Source organism: Dermacentor variabilis, chromosome 1, assembly GCF_050947875.1.
Source record: "Dermacentor variabilis isolate Ectoservices chromosome 1, ASM5094787v1, whole genome shotgun sequence".
In the NCBI taxonomy this organism is placed as follows: Eukaryota; Metazoa; Arthropoda; class Arachnida; order Ixodida; family Ixodidae; genus Dermacentor; species Dermacentor variabilis.
Genome location: NC_134568.1, coordinates 291,574,178 through 291,600,584, shown reverse-complemented (window position 1 = coordinate 291,600,584; position 26,407 = coordinate 291,574,178). Strand labels below are relative to the sequence as shown.

General features: G+C 45.2%; 2 protein-coding genes across 3 annotated transcripts in view; one reads left to right on the top strand and one right to left on the bottom strand.

Moving 5' to 3' along the window:
• Positions 1–26,407, bottom strand: part of LOC142567368 (uncharacterized) — a 996,706-nt gene that overhangs the window by 118,888 nt on the left and 851,411 nt on the right. Inside the window, exon 7 of the transcript XR_012825184.1 lies at positions 1,058–1,169. The gene's annotated coding sequence lies outside the window, so the exon portion shown is untranslated. The remainder of the gene's footprint in view (positions 1–1,057; positions 1,170–26,407) is intronic.
• The window catches only part of LOC142567274 (uncharacterized), a 67,736-nt gene continuing 60,131 nt past the window's right edge, over positions 18,803–26,407 (top strand). The window contains exons 1-2 of one of the 2 annotated variants that reach the window (XM_075677826.1): positions 18,803–18,868; positions 18,934–19,006. In XM_075677826.1, the coding sequence (XP_075533941.1) occupies positions 18,967–19,006 (40 nt within the window). In that variant the 5' untranslated portion in view covers positions 18,803–18,868; positions 18,934–18,966. Of the gene's footprint in view, positions 19,007–26,407 lie in introns of both variants that reach the window. The other variant, XM_075677825.1, reaches the window with a different exon arrangement.

The following is a 26,407-nucleotide window of genomic DNA, read 5'->3' as shown; positions in this document are numbered from 1 at the left end:
TTTTACGTTATAGGGCCCCAGAACATGTTCAGATCGGATATACATATTTTACCTCTCACCCACTGTCTTCATAAGCGGGACGCGTACCTCACAAATGCGGTATAACGCTGCTTGAGCCTTGGTCGCCATTATTAAGAGGGAGCTTTAGCTGGGGCCCAACTCCGACGCGGCCTATTCAAACACACGTAAAAACGCAAAAACGTTTTTCTGAAATAACCCCTGGACCGACTTGAACGACATTTGTCGCATTTGAGAGAGCAAGTTAAATTCTAGTGACTGTTGGTCGCGGAATTTCTATTTAGGTCAGGAGTTTTGTTAAAACGATTTTCGAAAATTCGAAAGTTTGAAAAAAATATAAGCACGAAGTTTACAGATTCGTAGCGCTGCATAAAAAAGCAGATGCCTCGGTATGTAAACGGGATCCATTAGATCATTGAAAGCGGACAAATTCGGTACGTCATTTTATATCTTACGTGAATTTGTTACGTTCTTTTCAAGGGTTCTGCAAAAGCTATCTTTCCATAATAGTAAATTTTTTGAGATTCATGTGTAACATGTCAATTTGGCCGCTTTAGATGTACTATTAGATGCAATTCACAGAATTGTATTATCAATTTTCGTTGCTGAGTTACAGAATTGTGTGTTATAACGGTGTTATTCCTATGGAGTTCGACGCTGGCGGTACTGTCGCAGCTAATGGCCGCATACGGGTCACCCGAAACCTGACAGAAACAGTGGCTGACGCCAGTCAGCAGAAATTTGCATTTACTCCTTGGGCAAGTTGGTTCGTATCCATAGAAAACATTATTAAACTCGAAATGAAGACCATGAAGGTAAGAAACACCTAGACGTGTTTCAAGCCCTGTCGAATGTGAAACGTTTTGGCTCGAAGATAATGAGCTCGTATTTTTAACGCCACTTTCTTCCTTACGTAAACGAAGTACTTGGAAGTAAGCGTTTGTCTGGTCTACGTGCTTTTCACTGCGTCTTCGTTTTGCGCAAATTAATTTTTCCTGTGAAATACGCGACCTGCCGTTTGAGTATTAAAGGGACTTACCCATTTGGAATGCGAAGCGGTTCAGCATGGTACAGCCACGGTATTGCGGCGAGGTCGAGGGGGTCCGATGTCTTGGTCGCAGCGCTCATGGCCATCTCACGGAGTAGCTTATCTGAAACGTTGGAATGGTTTGACGCTCGAATTACAAGTATTTGGGCACGTCGATTGCGTGACAAGTCCAGTTTAAAATCGACATATATATATATATATATATATATATATATATATATATATATATATATATATATATATATATATATATATATATATATATATATATATATATATATGTCGTCGACTAAATTTCACTGACGTGTTATGCTTTCGTATTTGTATAGTACTGTTCTACACGTACCAATACATTGTATACGAGAGGATAACATCCTCATTAGAACTAAAAGAAACGAGGCAAGTGGGAAACAAAACAAAGGTGGCGAAACGGCTATTTTGAGTGTCATCAACGCATAACAGTGATATAAGCGCAAACTTTTATATACGTATATAGAATGCCTCAGTTAACTTGGGCGAAGTCAGGCTAAGCTCTGAAAAAAAAAAAAAAAACAAGGCCAGAACGAACTGCGTTTTGGCAGTAGAAGTCTTCCGCTAACTTACGCATTTTATCTGAATGTGTTTAACAGCCTAATTACCCGATGCTATTTAGCAAAATATTTAACTACTGGTCGAATGGTGCATGTGAGAGTGCAAAATTGTACTTTGCATTGGAAAAGATCATACCCAATAGTTTTCTGCCGGCTACATTTTTCTTTGTTATTCTTTCCACGTATAAAAATTTTGGCCATGCCAAAACCAGGATATGATTATGAGCCACGCCGTAGTGAGGGGCTCCGGAATAATTTTCATCGTTAACGTGCACCCAATGCCCGGCATACAAGAGCGTTCTTCCAGTGCGCCGCCATCGGAATGCGGTCGGTGTAGCCGGGATAAACGAGGCGTTGTTGAAACTGTTGGTCGCGTAGGTTGCAGCTACAGTAAAACACGAGCGCCACAATTTAAGCGAAGCGTGTCATATAAAGAAAGCTACGGACGTCTACAAGTTACCCTCCTCCCTAAAGCCATGCTTTTTTTCCTAAAATCGTTTGCCGAGTTATCGGGGCTACGCTCTGCCTTTCATGGCTCTGCGTCATGATATGACGTTGGTTCGCCTACTTCGGTTGTCGTGGAGGCAGCGCACGAAGCCTCTCCGACCTCTCCGCTAGCCATCCATGCCTCGCGAAAGTTATCCAAGCAGCGTACGTTCCGAGTGGTTTGTCGCAGTGCCGAGCCTGTGCGGTATTCCGGTAGCTGCCGGCGAGCTGGGCTTTCTGGCGAATGGGCGGAGGCGTAAACTAAAGCCCCTCCATACTATATACTACGGCTGCGATGAAGGGACTTTAGCGAGAACATGAGCGGCCTGGAGCGGGCTGCACGGTGCAGCCACCTGGTGGCTCAGAGGGAGACCGGCCAAACACAGAGCTAGTATTGCGGTAACTTACTGCAAAACATTTCAAATACGCCAGCAGTAGAGTACACACGGTTACCTCCGAGATCGCGCGAAACCGTGGTACGAGCAGGCTAACTCAAGCCGGCGCGCTCACACAGCAGAGCCTCGGGACCACGAGAAAGCGGAAGATCATATAGTTTCGATTTCAAGGGCCGACCGCGCCCCCGTATACGTCCGCGTTTATGGCGCTGTGCCAAGCTCCGTCGGCCAGATATTTCGATGGGTTTCACGACAATACGAGCGAGCCAAGTGGAAAGCGGAAAGGAAAGACCGACACATAGGAACATAAAGAGGCTATCCTAACGGTTGCCGCGTCAGGTGCTAAAAAATGTCGCGTGTCGTGCATGTCGGAAAATCTGTTGCCGTGTTTTTATTGAATTTATATCGCATACACGGCTGCGTAGAGGTTCAGCGGGCCGCAGAGCCGGAGTCTTCTTTGCGTGTTTAAAGTTTTGCAGACAATTCCGCACATATACTATAGTAAATGGAAATAGTCGCTATAAAGAAGTAATGGAAATAACGGAAGTACTTTCTGCGTCTCCTTCAACTTCGTTATAACGAGATTCGAGTGTATAAATGTTTTAAGCAGGCTCGGAGCAAAGCTGCTGAGCATGAGGTCGCGAGTTGGATTTCTCTCCTGGGTTGCGCGGGCTCGGGCCTACCCGAAAACGCGGGCCGGACTATCGCGGCGGGCTCGCGCCAAGCCAGTGCTTGAAGCTTGGGGCTTCGGGTTGGGCCCGGATTTGAGGCGGCGGGCTGCTGCGTACGGCGCAGCCGCGTAGGCGCTCATATCTTGAAAGTGATCTGCGATGTGGACAAAGCTCGCGGTCGCGCGGGCCTCATCTTCAAAGCGACATGTCATGTGGACAAAGTGCACCGAGTGCTGGTAGCTTGGTATGCGCTGTGCTTTCGACGGTTAGTTCGCGTCGAAGCGAGAGGCAGCACGAAGTACGATTCGCTCGCTGCTGTAGCCGCGCTTCCTCGCTCCAGCGTTTTGACAGCGAATTTCCGCGTTCATCGAGTGAGATGTGCTCATGTTTACCTGTGCGCGCGTGACACTGTGCCTGTAAATTTATTTAGTAAGCGGATATTGACAAGTTTATACGGTCGACAAAACTACTATCCTTCAGATAGACGTCTGCTAATTTGCTATCGCAATCGATTCTTCGCCTTTCGGGCGAAACTGCGACTTCTTATCGTAGTCGAGAAATGCGTTTGCCGTTAAATTAGATTATTTCAGAAATGCTTTGCCGCAAGAATTTATTCAATGCGTTGAGCAGCAGCGCAGTTATTGACAATCAAACATACCGTTCGCGGTGCTTCCGCGCCTTCAATGATTTGCACTGCGGCAGCTACAGTAGAGCGGGGTGTGCCCACAACGCTCCGCCTACTGAACGTCACCGTGGCGCGTAGTTCAAATACGATTTTGGATGTTCACGTAGACGCCACCATTTCAGATCTTGGCGCCTGCGATGCGCCAAAGGTAAAACCCCTTTATAAGGGAAAGTAGCGACACTCTTAGATCTTTGCCACCGCCCCTCACCCGAGCAACTGGATGTCTCTCTGTCCTCCTCGCTGTCGCCACGCCTCAGCTTCCCGCGCGCTGATTCGGTGCTGCGCGCCACTTATCAGATGACCGCATGTCATGACGACGTCATGAAACTTGTTTTAGCTATTTTTTGTTTACTTTCTCCCGGCCGCCATTTGCGGCCCACGTGTTGATCGCGCTGCCACGGCGCACGTGCGTTTTGCACGTTAGGTGAGCTTCGTTTGCCGGAAGAATGCCTAGCTGTTAACCAGTGCAGTGAGCTTTCATGCATGGCGTTAGTCCACTGGGCAAAGCACATTGAGCACATATTTAGTGCAAGTTAAATTTCGTGTTCATTACAATCCTACTGCCGTGCCCTTGGGAGCTGTATTTATCTAATAAAATTATGTTCACCAATACGAAAAAAAAAGCTTTCAGGTAACAACAACTACTCCAAGGCTAGTTTCCGTGAGCATTTATTTTTCTTTCTGCGAGTTGCCTACCAGTCGCGAACGGGTAATCACGCCTACAAATCTCAGCCACTCTTCCATTCCTTAATTAATTAGTACTGGTATCCCTACAAGCTCGAGAGTTCCGTCGAGTTAAGTGTCGGAAATTCTGGAACAGCGGCGGCGAATGGCTCGAAAAAAGAAAATAGGATTGCGCATGTGAAAGGTTATCCTGTCAAACCAAATAATGTTCTTATGCATGAATTGGGGAATGGGGCCTGATTTTTCATACGTATGCTTTAGGCGGCCACCCTTCAGTTTGTGACGTTATCAAACAAATTATATATATATATATATATATATATATATATATATATATATATATATATATATATATATATATATATATATATATATATATATATATATATATTCTGTTAAAATTTATGTCGGCATTAGCTGTGCATTAATCAGCCAGCAACTCGAAAGTAAATCGCATAACTGACGGGCTTTATTCGCGGCTTGTCACAGTTTACGACCAACGCGCATTTCATTTGGCCCCTTAATAATGGTATAATGTACATGCTGCATGCGGTTTTCTTATTGTGAAGCGAAGTCCAAGCGCGTCCAAATTGTATCCTTTATTCACTGTTCACGCAAACCCAGAATGTCTCTCGCGTAGTGGCATTGGCTCAAGTGCTTTCGGTGCCCTCGATAAAGGTGGACTTATTGTAAAAAAAAACATCAAGTGTACTTTTGCTTATATTTCATAATTTTTTTAAAGCCAGCCATATGAAATGAATGCATGAATTTCCTGCCGTACGTAAATCTCCCGCATGCCGTACTCCGCCGCGCCATGGATGGCGAAAGCGGTGCGGCCATGGAGAGGAAGCCGCTGTAGTTTTTTGGGGCGCTTCTGCTTGTTTATCTCGGACTCTATGTTCAAAAATGTAGGTCAGCACAACCTATCGGAAGTTCACCATAGGCGTAGCAGTGTCATTAGGCCATGAATTGCACTATGGGCGCCGCCTACGGGATACGGATAGCCTATGCCTAGAGAATGATTGTTTCTGTATGTTCACCCCGCTTCAAATTGCTTTGTGTGCTTTTTTGACCATGAAAAAAACCTATTAGACTTCAGCGACCCCTTCGGCAGAGTCTTTTATCAATGGCGTGTGAAATGAACGTGAATGATGCGTGTCTCCATATTGCTTCTCTTTGCAGTAAGCAATGCTATAGACTCATGAAGAAAAAAAGCATTTCGAATAATTTACAACATTAGGGATGCAAACATCGGCACTTGCATGCAAAAGTCATAAATATATACAGGGTGTCCTAATTAACTATCATGCACCAAGATTTAAAAAAAGAGCTATGCGTTACTCGAAGAAAACTTAATTCATATAGTTAACATCGCAGTGGAGTAGCTGCCACTAATTTTTTGTTACTGAGATTTAATTAGGTAATTAATTATCTCACTCGAGACACGAGGAAGTGACAAACGAGTGAGATCACTTAGGTTGGTCAGTCTCTTCATCATGGCGTGTCCATTGTGCTGCTTTCTGGCAAAGTCATTAAGAGCCAGCCGTACGCTTCATTTTCCTTTTTAACCACATTCTTTTTTCTTCCCCATCAATATTCACCCAGTACTGGAATATTGCATCACGATCGCGATCAGTTGTATTCAAAAAATATATATGTTCAAATTCCTGAAATGCGCATTTTTTTTTTCTTGCAGGAAATCGGCACCAGCGAAGGCTGACGGACGCCTACGCCACGAGGAGAGGCCTCGGCTCAACTGCGTCGTCAAAGCAGCATTCACGCTGCGGCTGTTCCTCCTGGAGCAGGGCTGAAGGCCGTGAAAACGTTGCACATGAGCAACAATACACACTATATATTCACTCGTACCGTGCAGAAAATGGCACGACGTAGCTGCTCCACATAATTGCAATGCCTGTACAGGGGCCCGGAGGGAGCAAGATGTATATACAAAACTAATTCTCGCTCGGCCTGGAGCTGGCCACTCCAAAGGTTCTTCCAACACGACTCTTGCTTCAAGTCAGGGTAAAAAAAAGAAAAAGAAAAAAAACGCGAATTCCATCTATGATGTGCGCCACATCAGCGTTGTCTAGTCTTACACGCGATGTATCTTGCAGGACTACCGAAAATTCTTATAGAGCGCTCAAAATAAAAACGCGATTTCTTAAAGAAACCGGATAAATCAAAACGGCGGACGTCGGAAAACAGACTACGGTCCTAATTTTCTCGCTAATTAGTTATATACACAACTTAACCTTAACTAGCGCATCTATATGGCTTCAAAGAATGTAAAGTTCGTGATAACTGACCGAGTGATCTGATATCAATTTTCAAATCGCGCGAGAAGTCCTTCTCCTAGGTCCTACAGCAGAAGAAATGTTCTTACTTTTTTCCGCTGGGAAACTGAAACTGGGCGCTTGTGGGGAAACCACGTGTACAAACAGTACGACGCAATACGAACCATCTTTGTTATTTCGATGTGGTGATTACGGCTCATGAAGTGTCCTTGGCTTCACTGTGACGTTGGCACTGCAGAATATCGCTCGATATGGGCGAGTTGGCTTATCTTTACGGTGTTCAAAAACGCGCTAAAGACGAAGACGACACATACGATAGAACGGGCGGTGAATTTCCAATTATATCGTTTATTTGTAACGATCGTCCATTTCATGCTCTGCATACCAGGTACTTCATGCACGCATCATCATACAGAATATTGTATGCGGCAGAGCCACGGCAGCGTTCCGCCTTCCACTGCTGGCATGGGCGCTAAGTCAATCAGTTCATACACAAGATCGTATAGTCAATTCGTTCACGTGTCTATAGACACCTATATTTCTTTCGAGGTACCTATATAGACACGTGAAAGCATTGACTATACAATCTTATGTATGAGATGATTGAGTTATACAATCTTCTGTATAATGATGCGTGCATGTTGTAGCTGATGCGCAAAGCATAAAATGGATGAGCGTTTCAAATAAACGGCAGTTCGAAGTTCAGCGCCCGTCCTGTCCTATGTGTTCCTGTCCTCTTCGTCTTTAGTGCGTTTTGTGAACACTGTCAAGATGTAAAGCAGTAATAACTGTGGAGGGAGTTTTTTTGAGAACGTTTATCTGAAACTTGAAAGAAGCACCTCTAGGAACATCACCGAAAACAATAGGTACTGTGAGTAAAAGAAAATTCAGAAATATAAACAAAATATGCTCCTGACTCCTAATGCTTACTTTTGAAGTCAGACCATGCAGTAAAGTATTATGCAAATTACTTGGCGTCAATATTAGCCACAGTGATGCCCATTCTATGTGGAAACGCAGCAGCTTCGCAATTGTGAAAACGGGTAAGTTCATACTGTACAGGGAACATTCGTTTTTGCAATTGCAGCAAGCACCTGGCTCTTTTTTTAGTGCATTCTTTAGGCTCGCGAAGCAATGGTTGTCAGGTCAGGGAGTATGCAGAAGCCTCCTCATACTTGATTAGTTGATTATTGCGGTCGATCAGCTTTTCTGCGCAAGCAAGCTAGTCTAGTGCGCGCTCAACTAGCGCTGGAACCACCATTTACTTTGTTCATTTCCTGTACAGTACTGTACAGCAATGTGGAGCGTTTCACAATATTGTACAGTAATGAATAAGGGCACTCGCACAAGCGGTGTTCAAAAGGTAAGAGCATTAAATGTAAGAGAAATGCTAGTCAAGCTTTGGCCGAAGGCCGGTCTGAAACTGACTGCATGCTCTTGTGTGAGTGAAAACACTACACAACGGGAAGGATTGCTCGTAAATATTTCTACATTTGGTTTCAAAACGCTGATAGATTAACCACGATAGAAAAAGTAAAGTTGTACTTTATATCAGTCGAATAAAATTATCAAAGCATGTTCTTGTGTGAGTGAAATCCCCGCACGACGGAAGGATTGCTTTTAATAATTTGTACATACGCTGTCGAATGGAGAAAGGCGATCCACGATGGGAAGAATAACCTTGCACTTTATATTATTCGAACATAATCATCAAAATAAGACGCACTCATGAGCACCTGCCGTTGTTTGAGACATCGTTAAAACAGTTTGACGTCGTGTCGGAAAATTAGACAACCTGACAGAAGCTTCTAAGCGTCTTTTTTTTTTTTTTTTTGATTGAGGAAGACCTAAGATCACTGCAGGCTAGTTTCGACGACAACTCCAGTCAAGGTATTTTTTTTTCAGACTCCCCAATATGACAAAACATGTCAAATGTGACCAATAGCTTAAGTTGAATCGTCATTTCACACGGCGCGTATCATTACTAGTAGAACCATTCCAACAGACATGTTTAAGAACGTGTAGGAAAACTGTGGATCAAATTGATCGATCGCTGTAGGCCTGGTAAGGAAAGAGTTAAACGGTTACAAACGTCACGATCATCACTTTTTCAGGGGTGGCAGGAACACACAAGAATAATAATTTAAAAAAAGCACGCATACCACGCGCCGCCAGGTAAAATTCTAGACAAGCGTGACAAAGCAGCTACAACGCTAAGCATCGTTTTTGGCGCATCGATGACGTATGAGGCTAGTTCCCACCACGAACCGTAATCACCGCGACTACAGTGTACTAATACGGCGTAAAACGACGAAATAAGAAAGACGGCTCGGCTCACGTGACGCAGACTGGGAGACGTGAGAGGACGTCCACAACTGACGTTTCCTCTGCACGTGGTTTATTGCACTCCTTGACTTTTCATAGAGGAAAACGGATATAATGATGGGACAATCAAAAATCTAGAGGGATATGCCACGCAAGCACTTGGCATATTTAGAAGGGTCGCGCTGAAAGGACGAGGCCTGAAGGAAAGAAGCATGCTTAAACTAACCCAAGCACACGTAATAAGCCGCGTGTGCTATGCCACGCCATCAGGTCAGAGGAGAGGAGGAAACTCGACTCGCTCATTCGACGGTGCATAAAGAGAGCCTTAATCTTACCAATTACCACCTCCACAGAGAAGCTCCTCTCTATGGGAGTGCACAGTACCTGGGACGAAATAGCGGGGGCTGTCAGAATTTCGCAGCTTGAAAGATTAAGCCGAACGACCACGGGCAGAGCTATCCTCGAAATGGTAATGCAAACAGATAGGGGACTACGAGGCAAGACAAACATCCCGCTGGACTGCCGAGAAAATATAATCATTCCCACCCTCCCTCGTAACATCCATTCCATATTCAACACGGAGAGAAGGGAAAAGAGAGCAGAAGCGCTCATCAAACGCTTTGATTCAATGGACAGCAAGTGGGTTGCGTACGTGGACGCGGCAAGTGGCAAGTCGGGTGCGGCGGTCTCCTCGGTGGTCGACGGCCGAGGTGCCCCCGTATCGGCCGCCACCATTAGAAGCCGCAACTCGGAAACGGCTGAAGAAGTTGCGATAGCGCTCGCTTGCGTGGGAACGGAAGCAAATTTCATAATTAGCGATAGCAAAACGGCCATCTGGAATTTTGGAAAGGGTAGGATCTCGCCGGAAGCGGCAAGGGTTCTGGCCAGTAGACGGCTAAACAGAAAAATTTGCCAAATTTGGACCCCTGCATACACGTCCGTTCTTGGCAACGAGGCGGCCCACGAGTTAGCCCGCGCTCTCCACTTCCGGGTGGCTATGGAACCGCCCGACTGCCGGAACATGGACGAGCGTCTGCAAAATTATACGGAGATTGTCGAAAATTATCGGCTACGCAGGAGACTGGTGCCACCACCGGATAAAAGTCTACACAATAGAGAGGCAGTCGTATGGCGGCGCCTGCAAGCTGGGAACTTCGTAAACCCGGTCTGGGCATACCATGTTATGCATGATGGAGAAAACGATGAGTGCAAACACTGTGGGGCGAAAGGGACCCTCGATCACATAATCTGGGAATACGATAGCTCAACAGGGGCTAAAGCAAACATAAATTGCAGAGAGGCCTGGGAAGCCCTGCTGCGGAGCGAGGACACTACTCCACAGCAACACGCCATCCGCCTGGCGGAAGAAGCCGCGAAGAGTCAAGACCTCTTTGTTTGCTTCTAACCGCGATGTGGTTCACGTGTTCATGTACAAAATGGGAGTCTTCAATGATGCATGCTCAGGGTTGCTGGCGATGGAGGCACGGAGGTGATTCAATTTTTACCTTGAGCTCTCTAGTTTCAGGAATGTTTGGTAGTCTTTGCAAAAAAACACGCGGTATAGATTTACAACACATTGTACACCCTACTGTGAAGAAATATAGGCAAGCCGCCCACTGTAGAAACGCCCATGTCGCGCACTGGCGGCAACGGCCGGCTATCCTTTCTTTTTCCAACTGTACATTTAATATGCGGGTTGCCCCGGCTATCACACCAAGATTTAAACATAAGCAAATTCCACGTCGACGGGCAGAACCAAGGTAATGTTATTTGCCGTCGCTTGGAGATGCTCAGATAATTTTTTTGCATTCCGCCTAATTGCATAATTAGTCTTACTTATACAACTTCCCAAATATTATAATTAGATTAAAAGTGTCAGTCAGAAAATTGTTGAGCAACATAAAGAATTCCCGATAAAGCTTACGTGCTACATCGGAGTGTTCTTACGAGCGTGAAGAAAGCCTGCGAATGCACACAATATGCCTCGAGCAGCCACGCGTGCGGAAATTTTGCGTGCATTCGCGGGCTTCTTTCATGCTCGGAAGAACGCATTTATGTAGCACGTACGGAGCGTGATTTGAAAATTATCAGTGTACGTCAGCAGTTACTACTATTGCATTGTCAATAGCTACGTATCTACGCTAATAATATAGAACAGATGTGGTATTTGACTATATTGTATAAAAATTAGAGCACCTAACGTGTTTTTCAGATGTCCGCCGTTCCCGATAATTCATCTTCTAAAAAGTCATATTTATTTATTTATTTATTTATTTATTTATTTAAATACTCTCAATGCCATAGTGGCGTTACAAAGTTGTTTGGGAGTTGTTTTTCTTGCTCCACAATTTTCTGATTGACACATTTAATCTAATTACAGTATTTGAGAAGTTTATTAATTAAGATTAATTATGTAATTAGGCGGAATGCAAGAATTAATGAGGGTATTTCCAAGCGAAGGCAAACGCTGTACGCCCTGTATACTACGTCATGCGGTGCAAGTACTGCGAATACTGTAGAAAGTCTTGCGCACACTAAACGAAGACAACAAGACAGGTACACAAAGACTGAGCTGGTCTTTGCGTCCTCTTGTTTTTGTCTTCGTTTAGTGAGCGCAAAACTTTCCACAATGAAGGCAAACCAACTAGCCCGATTCTCAGTCTAACAAGAATGAGAGGCGGGATATTTGGTTTGAATACTGTAGTATTTGCGCAGCCTGGTGCGTGGGTCGTATAGTTGTTCCTCGACAGTGGGGACGCATAGTACAAATTAATCTGCATTTTCATAACGATAAACAATTAGTAGGTCGTTCAGAGCTATGAAGTACACCCCCTTTTGCCTTGTTATGCCTATCACTGTGCGTGCCGTGTGTGTGTGTGTGTGTGTGTGTGTGTGTGTGTGTGTGTGTGTGTGTGTGTGTGTGTGTGTGTGTGTGTGTGTGTGTGTGTGTGTGTGTGTGTGTGTGTTTGTGTGTGTGTGTGTGTGTGTGTGTGTGTGTGTGTGTGTGTGTGTGTGTGTGTGTGTGTGTGTGTGTGTGTGTGTGTGTGTGTGTGTGTCGTTGAAAGCGGGTGCGGCGGCCTTCCGTGCGCGCAATAAAGCTTCGTTTTACGATATGCGGTTGTTTATTGATCTCAAGGGTACTGACCTTCGCCACAAAGCTGACTTCTCAGTTTTATTTGTGTGTGCGTGTGTATTTTAACACACTGTCTTCCTTGGCGAGCCTGAATATAGCGATGTCTCAATATGTGGGTCTAAAGCGAAGGCAGTGCAGACACGGATGCAAGTGTCCGTGTCTGCGCGCCTAACTTTTTTCAAAGTCCGACGCTCTTCCTTCTCCCCTCACGCTGCGGGTGACGCCATAAAGTGCCATGCGATGTGACTCCGCCCCCAGCACGTAGAGGAGCGCTATGCCGCGATGATCGCGAAGGGGAACTTTCAGTACATCGGGGAAGCGTCATGGAATGAGACACAGAGAGAAATATTATTGATAGGAAAGACAAAGTCGTTGACATGAGCTAGTGCGTACTATATAGTTAGCCACGCTGCATTAGTTACTGTACGTATATGCTACCTATGCAGTAACTCTATAGGACATAGAGTTTCTAATAACTAATATGAAACTCTATGCTCTAGGAAGAGAGGAGGACCGATGTTCTTTCACAAGTTCCCGGGCGGTTACGGTGTCCTGTTGATCGCCGAGGTCGCGACGTCCGCTTTCCGATTGGAGACGCCGGACGTTGTCGCTCCAGCGGGGCTCGCAATAAAACGTACGGTTCACAGACCCCACTCTCACCCCGGACTCGCCAAGGAAGACATTGTCTTTCATTGACTCGAACTAGAGGTGGAATCGCCATCAAACTTATTTTTTTTTTCTCGCGACGCTAACCAGGTAAGAAATGCAGCAGTGACCCACATATTTTCTGCAGCGCTAGCCTATAGACGGGTGATTTCGATGCGGCACGGGAACTACGGTCAAAGATGGGTATGTATTACCAGTGTATACCTCTGCGATGTGCAGACGCTCGTGCAAAGTTTGTGAACCCGCTGCGATAGCCCACTGCCTGAGTGAAACACTGCTGCTGCTGAGCATGACGCCGCGGGATTCCTGACCCCTGTGACCGCTTTGCGCATGGTGTTCTTTGTGTTGCCCATCAATAAAACCGAATTGTGTAAACGATGTAGCATGATTCGTTGCAAATTAGCATGCTATCGGCCATTCTACCTAAATGCCATGGCAATGACCACGCTTCTTGTATTAGCTACACTGAAGTGACGCCGTATGGCTGCGCACCTCGGAAAGTTGCATGACGTCGGCAACGACATTTGTATGGGAAGGGCTGCCTACATGTGTGCTGATTTCGCATCCAAAACGAGGAGCAAAAGAACGCCATTACTGACTCCGCGTGATCGATCCTGCCGATTAAGGTTCCTACCGACGCCTGATCTAGGGTAGTTGCTTGGGCTAGTTGGTAATTCATGATCAAAAATAACGTACAGCGCGAAGAACAAGTACAGCGATAGACGACATACACAGCGCTGACCAAAACACTCGTTCACTTCATTTCTAGTACAATGGGCCCTTTCCCTTCGTCTTTCCCCTGTTCCTCAGCAAGTCCTAGTGTTTTGGTCAGCGCTGTGTGTGTCGTCTATCGCTGTCCTTGTTCTTCGCGCTGTACGTTATTTTTGAAACCTGATCATGGTTATAATTTGTTGGCGGATGCCTCAAAGCTATTCGGGAAGGGGGGGGGGGGTATCGGCGTTCATAGTCATGTATATGGCTCGCACTATGACCAATGCACTGATCAGCTTTTTGGTTTGACTTCGTCACAGGACTGTCCTGTTGTAACGTCCTGCTATTCGACGATTCAACACCGATATATATATATATATATATATATATATATATATATATATATATATATATATATATATATATAAACGAGAAGAAACGGGGTTAACCGAGGGGCCCGATTTTTATTAGTCATATTATGAGAAGCCAACAAACACTGACACCAAGGACAACATAGTGGAAATTACTTGTGCCTAATAAATGAAATAAAGTAATGATAAATTAATGGAAATTAAAGTGGATGAAAAAACAACTTGCCGCAGGTGGGAACGGAACCCACAAACTTCGCATTTCGCGTGCGATGCTCTACCAATTGAGCTACCGCAGGCGGCGTTCCCCCATATTATATATATATATATATATATATTATCCCGACGTCGGCAGTTTATTGCTAGCTGTCGCAAAAATATTAGTAACCTGGAACTGTTGTCAACTTCTCGCGAGAAAAAAAAAAGGGGGGGGGGGCAGAAGTCAGACGCCTATTGGCCGCGAGATCGACCTATAGGTGGCAGCACCGTCGCCCCGTTAGTGTGGATGCGTCGCCCGTGCGGTGTGTGGAAGTGTAGGGAGCTACTGTTTTCATTTCGCGATTATGTGCTCCGTGCCCGCAGAAAACGCTTCATTTACCATCGTGAGATTTTGTTCGGTTCCGCAATGCAGCACATATTGCACAGAGCCAGGGATAAGCTTTCACTACTATCCCGTTGACGCGGCACGTCGCCGAGAATGGCTCGTCAGGCTTCGGAACGGCAAGGCGCCTTCCAAGTATGGGATGGTGTGCAGTAAGCATTTCGACGATGGTGCGTTCAAGCGTTCGCTGACGAAAAAGGATGGTGAATAGTCAAATCTGATATCACGTTTGGGAATCCTAATCGGCAATCTGGGCATTAATGTTTGCTACATGCGTAATTGCTGTGTAGTAGCTGTGCGTGTGAAGATCGTTGCAACGTCCCCGAAAGTTCGTGTCGGCGTGGCCTGGGATGCCAGTAATGAGTTGCCTGTGCTTTCATATACTTCCGCAAGTAAATTAACCATGTCTCCACGCACGCAATTTATTTTATATCCTTCATGCGCCGCCTGCGCAGTGAATGCAAGGTTCGCGCTCAGCTGCGAGTCCGTTTAAACGAGCGTCACCGAGCGTGACTAGTTGTCACGTTTTCCGTTGTCTTTCCTCAGCCATGGGAACTGTTCTCAGTGCTCCGAAGTGTAAATACGAGCACCGAAACACGGCAAGTGTGTACGCATGATCTCGTACAGATTAAACAGTGTCGTTTCGCGAGCCAACAGCGGGTGGTCCATTAAGCGATGAACGAACATGCGCGAGCGAATTTATTGCTACTGCTCATATTGATATATATATATATATATATATATATATATATATATATATATATATATATATATATATATATATATATATAATTTTCTCTTTTATAGGGGGGCGGAAAAAATTGAAGCCCGATGCACTGCATTCAAGTACCACTGCAAATCCAAGTGACTGCATGCGAAAGTAATTAAAGGGATCTAATGATTATGATACAACATAAATTATACGTTGCATGCTTTATTTGAGCTTGGAGTAACGGTTGCAACTGGTTATAAAGCGACTCGAAAGCATTTTACAATGGTAGTAACACTCTGAAACTAACTCGCGATTTCGTAGGTCTGGCTAAAAACAAAAATTGATAAAGCAACATAAGTTCTCTAAATTTATCGTATAACGTAAACACATCGCAAATCCGCGAGTCATCTTAGTATGATGTAATGTAAACAAATCGCGATACGCGCCGCGACCAACTACATCCGAACAACTTGAGGCAATACTTTACCCTGCAGGGCATGTGCAGTTCAATTCTGCTATTTTTGTCTCGTCGGTCGAATTTAGGTCGACTCGGTGTGGGTCTTTACTAAGCGCCAAAAGCGTGGCAGTTTGGGCGAGTTGGTATGTCATAACTGTTTAAGGCTATTAGCGCAGCTCAGGACGAGCAAAAAAGGAAAGAGGTAGGGGTAATCGACTGCAGCACGAATGCGACAACGTGCACAGGACCGTCAGAGTAGCAGGTGGAAGCGACGGCACTACACTCAATGATGTGGCCCGCCGCAACGACATGTTCGTCTTCAACGAGACACCTGACACCGTCCCCAACATGGTTGAGAATTGTGCTTAGAGGCAAGGGTGCTGTAAAACGGAAAAATAGCACGTTAACCTCACAACTCGTTGATGATGATGATGATGATGATGAAGCAACATTTACTGGGCCCGAAATAAATCGGTAGTGCACGCAGGCACCAGACGGGGTGGTTCCCTAGTTACGGGACCCATATGTTTCCAGCAGCTCCTGGCCCCTGTCCGTCAGTGCGAGCTGAATCGGTAGGGAGACGAGCGCACATGGTGTGGTCGCGTTAAGCAAATGCTTTTCGCATCAGTACACTAAAAACGTACAGCGATTTACTTTACGAATTTCCGTTACAAAAATGAAAGAATAACAGGTTGAGAGTTTATCCACCATCGAACAAACCGTCCTCGTCAACATCCATCGTGATTTCGCGAACTACGATCGCTGCACACTTCGGCTGGAGCGGCGACGGGCCACCGTCATCCACACTTAGGAGCTTCGTCACCTCGCCGCTAGGAGCCGACTCTGTTCGATCTCGAGGCCAATACGGAGGTTCGTATGACAACAAGAAAGCATAAAAACAAAGCGGCTGCTCATTGTCAGCAGCAAGGAAGCCGATCTATAAAAATAAAATTCAAACAAGAGCTAATGAGCTATCGCTACGTAAAGAGAAAAAATGCAGTATCACTGAAGTTTTGCTTTATTGGATGACTGCAACACCGCAACGTCATCCGCGTAAGCAAGAATATGTACTTTAGAACAGTGCGCGCAAACTGTGTGCGAACGGAAATGCGTTAAACAATCGCGACGTGTGATTCAGGCTGGTACACGCGTGCAAACGCGTCCCTTGCCTTTCTACAACTAAAGACAACCACGAAGCTAACACCAATCAACGAACAATTATTTCTCATCCCTTCAGGCTTTCGCGGTGTTATCAGCGCAAAGTTACAGTGAAACGGCTACGCCCTGGGGGGCACGTAACACAACATTTACGCGAAAGTTCTTTGTAGTTGTATTCGCGTTTCACGTGGAATTCAGGTAAATGAAAACAGAATCGCGATAGCAGAAGCCGAATCTACAAGCTATAGCGAGGCCTCTTCCGGAACTCACAATGATTACACAATGAAAAGCTGTCCTTGCGAAAGTCTCTGGCACTGCAGACCGGTGAAGCAAAAGGTCGGCCGGGCTGGGCAGCTACCATTACGACCTGAGCAATCGAAATGCGTCGCAGACTGCGTTCCCACCCACCGTGGTTCGCACGAAAGCAAGAGGAGCCCCACTGAGCACGCAGCGCAGTATGTTTGCAAAGAACACACTGCTAATTATGACACGAGCAAATGAAGTCTAGTCGCATCCATCGCACCATCCTGTTCTATTGACTGTGTTCCGCCACAAGTAAACACCACTCTCTCTGCAAATTTCCATTGGGAATCCCACATGCTCACCAAATCAACCGGCCATTAAAGTTTAAACGTTTCTGGAAGCGCAGTCTGCAAATACCCGTATAAGTAACTAAACATTTATGCCAGTGTTTAGCGCTATCGCTACGTAAAGAGAAAAAATGCAGTATCACTCAAGTCATCCTTTATTGGATGACTGCAACGCTGCAACGTCATCCGTGTAAGCAAGAATATGTACTTCAATACCAGTGTGCGCAAACTGTGTGCGAACAGAAACGCGCAAAAAGACTGGCGATATCCCCGACACACTTCTGCATCCTCGAAGGCTACTAAGTACTCTAGAAGCAACAAATTTGCGAGAAGGCACCCGTGATGATCGTGGCGTCTGCTATGTCGTCTGCTACAGCGTCACATGATGCATATATTAAACAAGAGAAGGAACGTTTAGTAACATGCACAAGTACATAACTTGCTTTCTAAATATCTTATCCAACGTTTTATTGTGCAAATAACTGAGTTAGTCATGAAAATATATGATGACATGACAGCAGATAAACGTCATACATGGCTTGGATTTCAGTTTCACAGGAACTTAGATGCTTTAATAAATATTAGCAGACAAACTTTCATTGTTGGCTAAATTATTGAGGATGACTAGTTTGTCTGACTGGCGGTTTTTCAACTTGTATGTTGCAATGCAAGTGAGAAACTGCGGCTAGTGGGCGTGTTGTCAAAACTGACCGCTTATTAGTAATGGTCAAAATTTGCTACGTCAATATATCTTGCAATTAAATAGGAAGGTTTACTTTTTGTTTTCACAAAGAAATAAACTTAGAATATGCCGCATTTTGTTCAAAATTTGCCCATTAATACCAGATTTTCACAAAAACCCATAGTTGCCACACTTTTGTGCTTACCTACAATATAATTTTGCACAACATCAATTCCTAATAATTGAAAACTAATTGACATTGTTAGAGAAATGATAATAAAATAAAACAGTTACTAATTATTTTGTTTTAATTTCAAGTTGCCCAATGTAGCCAGAGTTTTGCAGTTACACATGGGGCAGGTTGCTTGACTTTTATGCTTTTTATTGCAAATTCTCAATTTTTTTTTCAGTGTTATTTTGTACAAATAACACACTTTTGTGTCCTAAAAGTTTCTATTTAATTACTTTTGTTTACTTTATTTCAATGACATTGCCAGTTGCATTATGAATCGGCCGATCTTCAGTGAAGCTACGTGGACGTGAAGAGGCAGCTTTTCCACGCAGTGATCTAAGAATTACTGACGACCACGCTGTGTAAGAAAATAATTATGACGTGTCTAGCTAGCTAAACTATAATGAATTCCTTTCAAATTATAAAGGTGGCGCAGGCGTCGAACAAGGCGGCGAAGCCTATGGCGAAGCATTCACGAAGCCAGGAAAACAACATGAAATGTAAGTACTGTGTCCACACTTCTGTCGGCTACGACTGCTACGACTCCTAGTTAAACGATTGAACGTTTTTCGGTTCTACAGGAAAGTACAGGCAAAGATCGAACGCTGTTGATGCGTTCGCAATGTGCGTGTGACGGGGATCGAATGTGACCATAGAAAGCGACTAGCCAAAGTCCGGATCGCAGTGAATGTATACGCGCCCTCGAATCGGGGTAAGCAAACCTAGGACCGATGTTGTTTCACAAATGGCCCAGCGGCTATGATGTGTCCTGTACATCGCGAAGTCACAGCGTCAGCTTTGCGAGTGGGGACGCCAGAGGCAAGAACGCCCGTGTACCGCGAGCTTTTGGTGACGCACTAAAGAAGCCGAAGTGTTCATAATTAGTCCAAAGCCCCTCTACTATGACGTCCCTCAACTCAACGTGGCGGCTTTAGTATGTAAAGCCCGATGACAAGGGTTTTGTATGCGTTGCATAATAAGTGATTCCTTATAATCAGCTTCGCCACATTACAGCGCTGCCATGCGGTGAAGAATAGACGATGTACCGTGTCAAAACAAATCGCCATACAGTAAAGCACAAGATCGGACGGGGGCGATATCACGGTGCTTAGGACGTTTTCCTTAAATATACACGCGCACACGCACCGTCTCCGGTCACCGTGCGAGCACAGAGATGTTTTAAGTGTACAGACATGCCTTCAGAGTTATTATTTGCCGTGAGTGTGGCTATTTTGTTTGACCCGCCTTTGCGTTGCCCGTATATGAGATCAAAACAAGGCATATTACGCGCTCCTTAACTAATACATCACCGAAAGCATTGTTTCTATATTATGAGCTGCCACATTCGGAATGGTAAAACCTTTTGGCAGGAAATGAAACGCCGTCTAATGAGAAATGGTCGAAAAGTCCCGGAAGCGCTCTGGAGTCGAAGCTCACGTGTATTCAATACCGCTCCATTAACGGATGTAAACGGTGGCATGATCCGAGCCTGCGACTCCTCAAAACCAATGCGATGTGGCACCTCGTATGAAGACTTTATTTCCGTTAGCTTGCTGTAAATAAGGAGGTTGTCTTTAATTATGTCATTTATTACTTACAAAGTTACCACGTGCGGAGTTCTATGAGATGCATATCTCTATGTCGATACACATCTCCACGTCCAGTCTCTTAATCTTGGAAGAGAACTTCGAATCCCTTTTCTTTTTTCATAGTTAGAGACACAACATATATAAGGAGCAGACACACAGTTTGAGACATTGGTTTATCATCTTGCGTTAGATGGTGTCGTGTGATGACCAACACGGATTTCCACGAATTTAATGTAAGCCGGTGTGCAGAGACCTTTATGTAAAGTTTTGCGGCTATTGTAGCCAAATCTTTGTCCTTGGGGATTCATAAGATTAATTCCTTCCTCCTTTCTTCTTCGTTTGCACTACTGCAAGTTGCTTCTTGGTCAACGCGCATGAAACATCAGCCCTCCCCAAACACGGCGCTGCCAAGCCACAACACTGCAATACTGGAGGCGCAAAGGCTTTTGTTGCATTTTGAGAACCTGCGCAACTCCATGTCATTCCCTTTTCATGCTGTAAAGCTTAATTTCATTTGCCTCATGCCAAGGCTTACACGATGCAAGACGCACCGTGGTAGCGTATACTAGTGGCTTTCGCGTTGCGCTTGCAAAGCCCGAGGGCGCAGAATCAAATCCTGGCCACGGTGGCCGCATTTCAACGGTGGCGAAATGCAAGAAGACCGGCGTACATTGGATGCACGTTAAATAAACCAAGGTGGTCAAGATTATTCCGTAGTCACCCACAACAGCAAGCCTCACAATCGTATTGTGGGTTTGGTACACAAATCCCCAGAATTAAATTTTTTAATACGATGCAAGTATAATGCACGATTTTACAACAAGAATCGATTCATTTGTTTAATATTTATAGCTGATTGGTTGACAGAACCGTTTTCATCGCCTCAGAGCAGACTCCCTTATAGGGATGTAAGATACACCGAAGTAGAAGGCTGTGGATTGCGTTGCACTACATCTTACACTTTAAGTTTACATAAAAATAAGTACTGAAGTGACTATGCGTTCGTCTCCATTCGAATGCGGCCTCCGCGGTAGCGAGTCGAACAAGCGAAATCGTGTACAGCAGGAGTACGCCACGTCCACTGAGCTACAGTAACTAGAATTAGTGACGCCTTTGTATTTCTCATAAAAGGCACTTTTGTGCTCCTTCTGTAGCAACTGAGTACATGCCACAAACCGGGGAGGAAGGGGGGGGGCAACCGGGGCAATACCCCCCCCCCTTGTCATAAGTGGGAGGCCAGATTAAGTAATGATTAAGTAATTAAGTTCTCTCCGCCGGTATCATCGGTAAACTAAGCGGGGCACGGTGTATATATTTATTTGAAGTATATGAAACAATGTTCTGAGTGGCCAGCGAGCTTTGTTTATTTTGTGTAGGTTCATTACAGCCTTTACATAATGTTACTCATTGAAGCGAGCCAGGGTGCCATACTTCCGCTAATAGAAATGTTTCCCAGACTCCTAAAACAACAGCATGAGAGACGGTTGAATTCCCGTTAAAATAGGTAGAATTTTAAGCACGATGCATTGTGAAACTTTTACTTTGCTCCATTAAATGCAAGCGTTGCAGATAATTACTAAACCCCCGTTTTTCCATGTGCTTTCGTGCATCATACGAGATTCGCAGTTTGTTTCTCCAGTGTCCTCGGTCAGCTAATAATTGGGGAAAATGAGGGACAAGGTACGGCCAATGTGTAGACAAAGTTCCAAACGGGTAGGTGAAATGCGCATTTTCTAGCAGAATACGTATGCAAGTGCCCATAGCGTTATAAGCCTGTTTTACGAGTGGTGTAAAAAGACGGCTGCGCTGGCATAAGTACAACTACAAGTGAGGTCAGATTTTGCGATCATGAGGCAAACAATACGCCAAGTTTATGTGCAATGGTAAATAAGTTTTGATGAAATACAGCGTTAAAAAGAAACGGTAATCAACGGTTCGAAAGTATCGCGCTACTGCTGTTAGCTAGGTCTCCCGAAGTCCCATGAGAAGTCTGCGTACCAGATATTTATACTTTGAAAGGATAGCCAGCATTTTAAGTGCAATATGTCGCGTAGTTTCAGCGTTTCTGGCTCATTTAGAAGCGACTCAAATAACAATTGAACCTTAATCTTTTTTTTTTTTCATGCGTGATACATTAGTTTCGTCTGGTGTCCGCACTGAACAAAATGAGGCCGATTCGTTGTTTGGTGACTGTAAGGACAAATAATGGGTGATGTTCAGGTGAGGTTCAAAATAGATGGGTAACTGGGGCTCGCGATAAATTACGCATGCAAACACTCCAGAGAGTTATGAGCGCGTCTAACGAGCCGGGAAGCCCGCTGTCCTGAACTATAAAAACCAACAAGACAAAATTTACCGAAATGGCAGTACGCTCTGTTCTGTGATCTCTGTGCGAAGTTAAATGCAGTTGTATCAAATACAGCCTCTGTAAAAAAAATCTTGAATGTTAGAGCGTGTGATATCGCCGCTATGAGCTTGCTACCCAATGTCCCGACATAGATATTGGGTACAACAAGTTTATAAAGAAAAGGGATGGAGGACAGGATAACTGGAATGTGTGACACATTTTTTATGTTCCTGGTAGTGGAATTCAGCGTTGTTTGTGCGGGCGGCTGCATGTAAGGGTCACGCGGGGTGGTCAGAAAAAAAGCGTGGTTCGCCACCAAGACGGCGGCGGACAGTTATAGCCATCGGGGGTGGGGGAGCCGCGGTTTACGAAGAGCGCGTAAGCGAGTCGACTGTGAGTCGGGGCTTCCGCCGGTCTGTTCGCAGAAGCAGTGCCGTGGCTTTGAAGTCAACCCCTCGCCGCTGAACCGCACCATGCCGAGACATTCCGCAAACGGAGAAGATGCCCAGTGTTTTTTGCGGGGGAGTGTGTCTTGCGACTTTGTGAGACAAAACCCTAAAGAACATCCGCCCCATTTCTCTCACATCCTGTCTCGGCAAGGCCTTTGAGCGCATAATCCTTGCCCGACTGACAACGTACATGGAAGAAAATCACCTTTTCCTCCACAGTATGGTGGGCTTTCGTGCGCATCTATCTGCGCAGGATGCCCTACTTCGCACGATGTGCTTGATGATACCATCCCCCATCTTTCTAAAGCTATCCTGGCGGTTGACCTCATAAAGGCATTTGACAGAATTCGACACGCTACATCTTACGGGAACTGCAGGCACTACAGGAAGGCCCTAAAACCTACAACTACGATCGCGCCTTGCTCTCTGGCCACACAGCCTCCTTGAACATTGATCAGTTCAGCACACTCCCTTATACACTCGGCGAGTTTGGAACCCCTCAAGGCGCGGTCCCCTCCCTCCTTCTATTTAACATTGCTCTCATCCCCTTAGCCCAGAAGCTCAATCTCATCCCACACCTCTAAGTCCGCGCTCCTCCTAAATAGACCAAAATCTGCCACTAACTCACCCAGTCAAATCACTTTACAAGGATCCCCTATCCCCTTCACTCCCACGTTGCACATCCTTGGCCTCTACCTGCAGGATTCCGGACGCAATGACCATACCTTTAAAACACTCAAGGCATCCACGCAATCAATGTTGCAGTTTCTACGCCGCGAATCTTCCATGCACAAGGGTTTAGAAGAAGCAGACAACATGAAAGTTGTACATGCTTTTACGCTTGGCCGCATTCTGTACGCCACTCCATATCTCAAGCTGAACGGCACGGAAACCGAGCGCGTGAACGCCATGATCCGCCTTGCAACAAAGGCAGCCCTAAACCTACCCCGCAGTACTAGCACAGCCAAACTGCACTAGGCATGCACTAGGCATGCATAACACGCTTGTTGTACTAGTTGAGGCGTACTTTCAGACGCAGTACTTAAGACTTGCCGTGAGCGAGACTGGCCGCCATATCCGCGCCTCCCTTCGCATCAACAAACCCGCTAATCAGTCAACCCTTATGGCCGTTCCTCAACACATTCATACACCTCTTGTAGTGAAACTGCTTCCTCAAAACGTCCATCCCCAGTATCACATCTCTCGGCGCGTAGGTCGCGCAAATGCCCTCCGCAAATATTACGGACAAGTCGAGAAACCCATTTGGGTAGACGCCGCATGTACAATGCATGAAGCTGTAGCAGTTGCTTACAACGTGCCTGCTCACTCTGGGAACCCCGGAAACGAGGCTGCCGATAAATTGCCCGAGGTTATATATATATATATATATATATATATATATATATATATATTCTGTTAAAATTTATGTCGGCATTAGCTGTGCATTAATCAGCCAGCAACTCGAAAGTAAATTGCATAACTCACGGGCTTTATGCGCGGCTTGTCACAGTTTACGAGCAACGCGCATTTCATTTGGCCCCTTAATAATGGTATAATGTACATGTTGCATGCGCTTTTCTTATTGGGAAGCGAAGTCCAAGCGCGTCCAAATTGTATCCTTTATTCACTGTTCACGCAAACCCAGAATGTCTCTCGCGTAGTGCCATTGGCTCAACTGCGGTCTGTGCCCTCGATAAAGGTGGACTTACTGTAAAAAAACCATCAAGTGTACTCTTGCTTATATTTCATAAGTTTATTAAAGCCAGGCATATGAAATGAACGCAAGAATTTCCTGCCCTCCGTAAATCTCCCGCATGCCGTACTCCGCCGCGCCATGGATGGCGAAAGCGGCGCGGCCATGGAGAGCAAGCCGCTGTAGTTTTTTAAGGCGCTTCTGCTTGTTTATCTCGGACTCTATGTTCAAAAGTGTACGTCAGCACAACCTATCGGAAGTTCACCATAGTCGTAGCAGTGTCATTGGGCCATGAATTGCACCATGGGCGCCGCCTACGGGGTACGGATAGCCTATGCCTAGAGAATGTTCACCCCGCTTCAAATTGCTTTGTGTGCTTTTTTGACCATGAAAAAAACCTATAGACTTCAGCGACCCCTTCGGCAGAGTCTTTTATCAATGGCGTGTGAAATGAACGTGAATGTTGCGTGACTCCATATTGCTTCTCTTTGCAGTAAGCAATGCTATAGACTCATGAAGAAAAAAGCATTACGAATAATTTACAACATTAGGGATGCAAACATCGTCACTTGCATGCAAAAGTCATAAATATATACAGGGTGTCCTAATTAACTATCATGCACCAAGATTTAAAAAAAGAGCTATGCGTTACTCGAAGAAAACCTAATGCATACAGTTTACATCGCAGTGGAGTAGCTGCCACTAATTTTTTGTTACTGAGATTTAATTAGGTAATTAATTATCTCACTCGAGACACGAGGAAGTGACAAACGAGTGAGAACACTTAGGTTGGTCAGTCTCTTCATCATGGCGTGTCCATTGTGCTGCTTTCTGGTAAAGTCATTAAGAGCCAGCCGTACGCTTCATTTCCCTTTTTAACCACATTCTTTTTTCTTCCCCATCAATATTCACCCAGTACTGGAATATTGCATTGCGATCGCGATCAGTTGTATTCAAAAAATATATATGTTCAAATTCCTGAAATGCGCATTTTTTTTTTTCTTGCAGGAAATCGGCACCAGCGAAGGCTGACGGACGCCTACGCCACGAGGAGAGGCCTCGGCTCAACTGCGTCGTCAAAGCAGCATTCACGCTGCGGCTGTTCCTCCTGGAGCAGGGCTGAAGGCCGTGAAAACGTTGCACATGAGCAACAATACACACTATATATTCACTCGTACCGTGCAGAAAATGGCACGACGTAGCTGCTCCACATAATTGCAATGCCTGTACAGGGGCCCGGAGAGAGCAAGATGTATATACAAAACTAATTCTCGCTCGGCCTGGAGCTGGCCACTCCAAAGGTTCTTCCAACACGACTCTTGCTTCAAGTCAGGGTCAAAAAAAAGAAAAAGAACGCGAATTCCATCTATGATGTGCGCCACATCAGCGTTGTCTAGTCTTACACGCGATGTATCTTGCAGGACTACCGAAAATTCTTATGGAGCGCTCAAAATAAAAACGCGATTTCTTAAAGAAACCGGATAAATCAAAACGGCGGACGTCGGAAAACAGACTACGGTCCTAATTTTCTCGCTAATTAGTTATATACACAACTTAACCTTAACTAGCGCATCTATATGGCTTCAAAGAATGTAAAGTTCGTGATAACTGACCGAGTGATCTGATATCAATTTTCAAATCGCGCGAGAAGTCCTTCTCCTAGGTCCTACAGCAGAAGAAATGTTCTTACTTTTTTCCGCTGGGAAACTGAAACTGGGCGCTTGTGGGGAAACCACGCGTACAAACCGTACGACGCAATACGAACCATCTTTGTTATTTCGATGTGGTGATTACGGCTCATGAAGTGTCCTTGGCTTCACTGT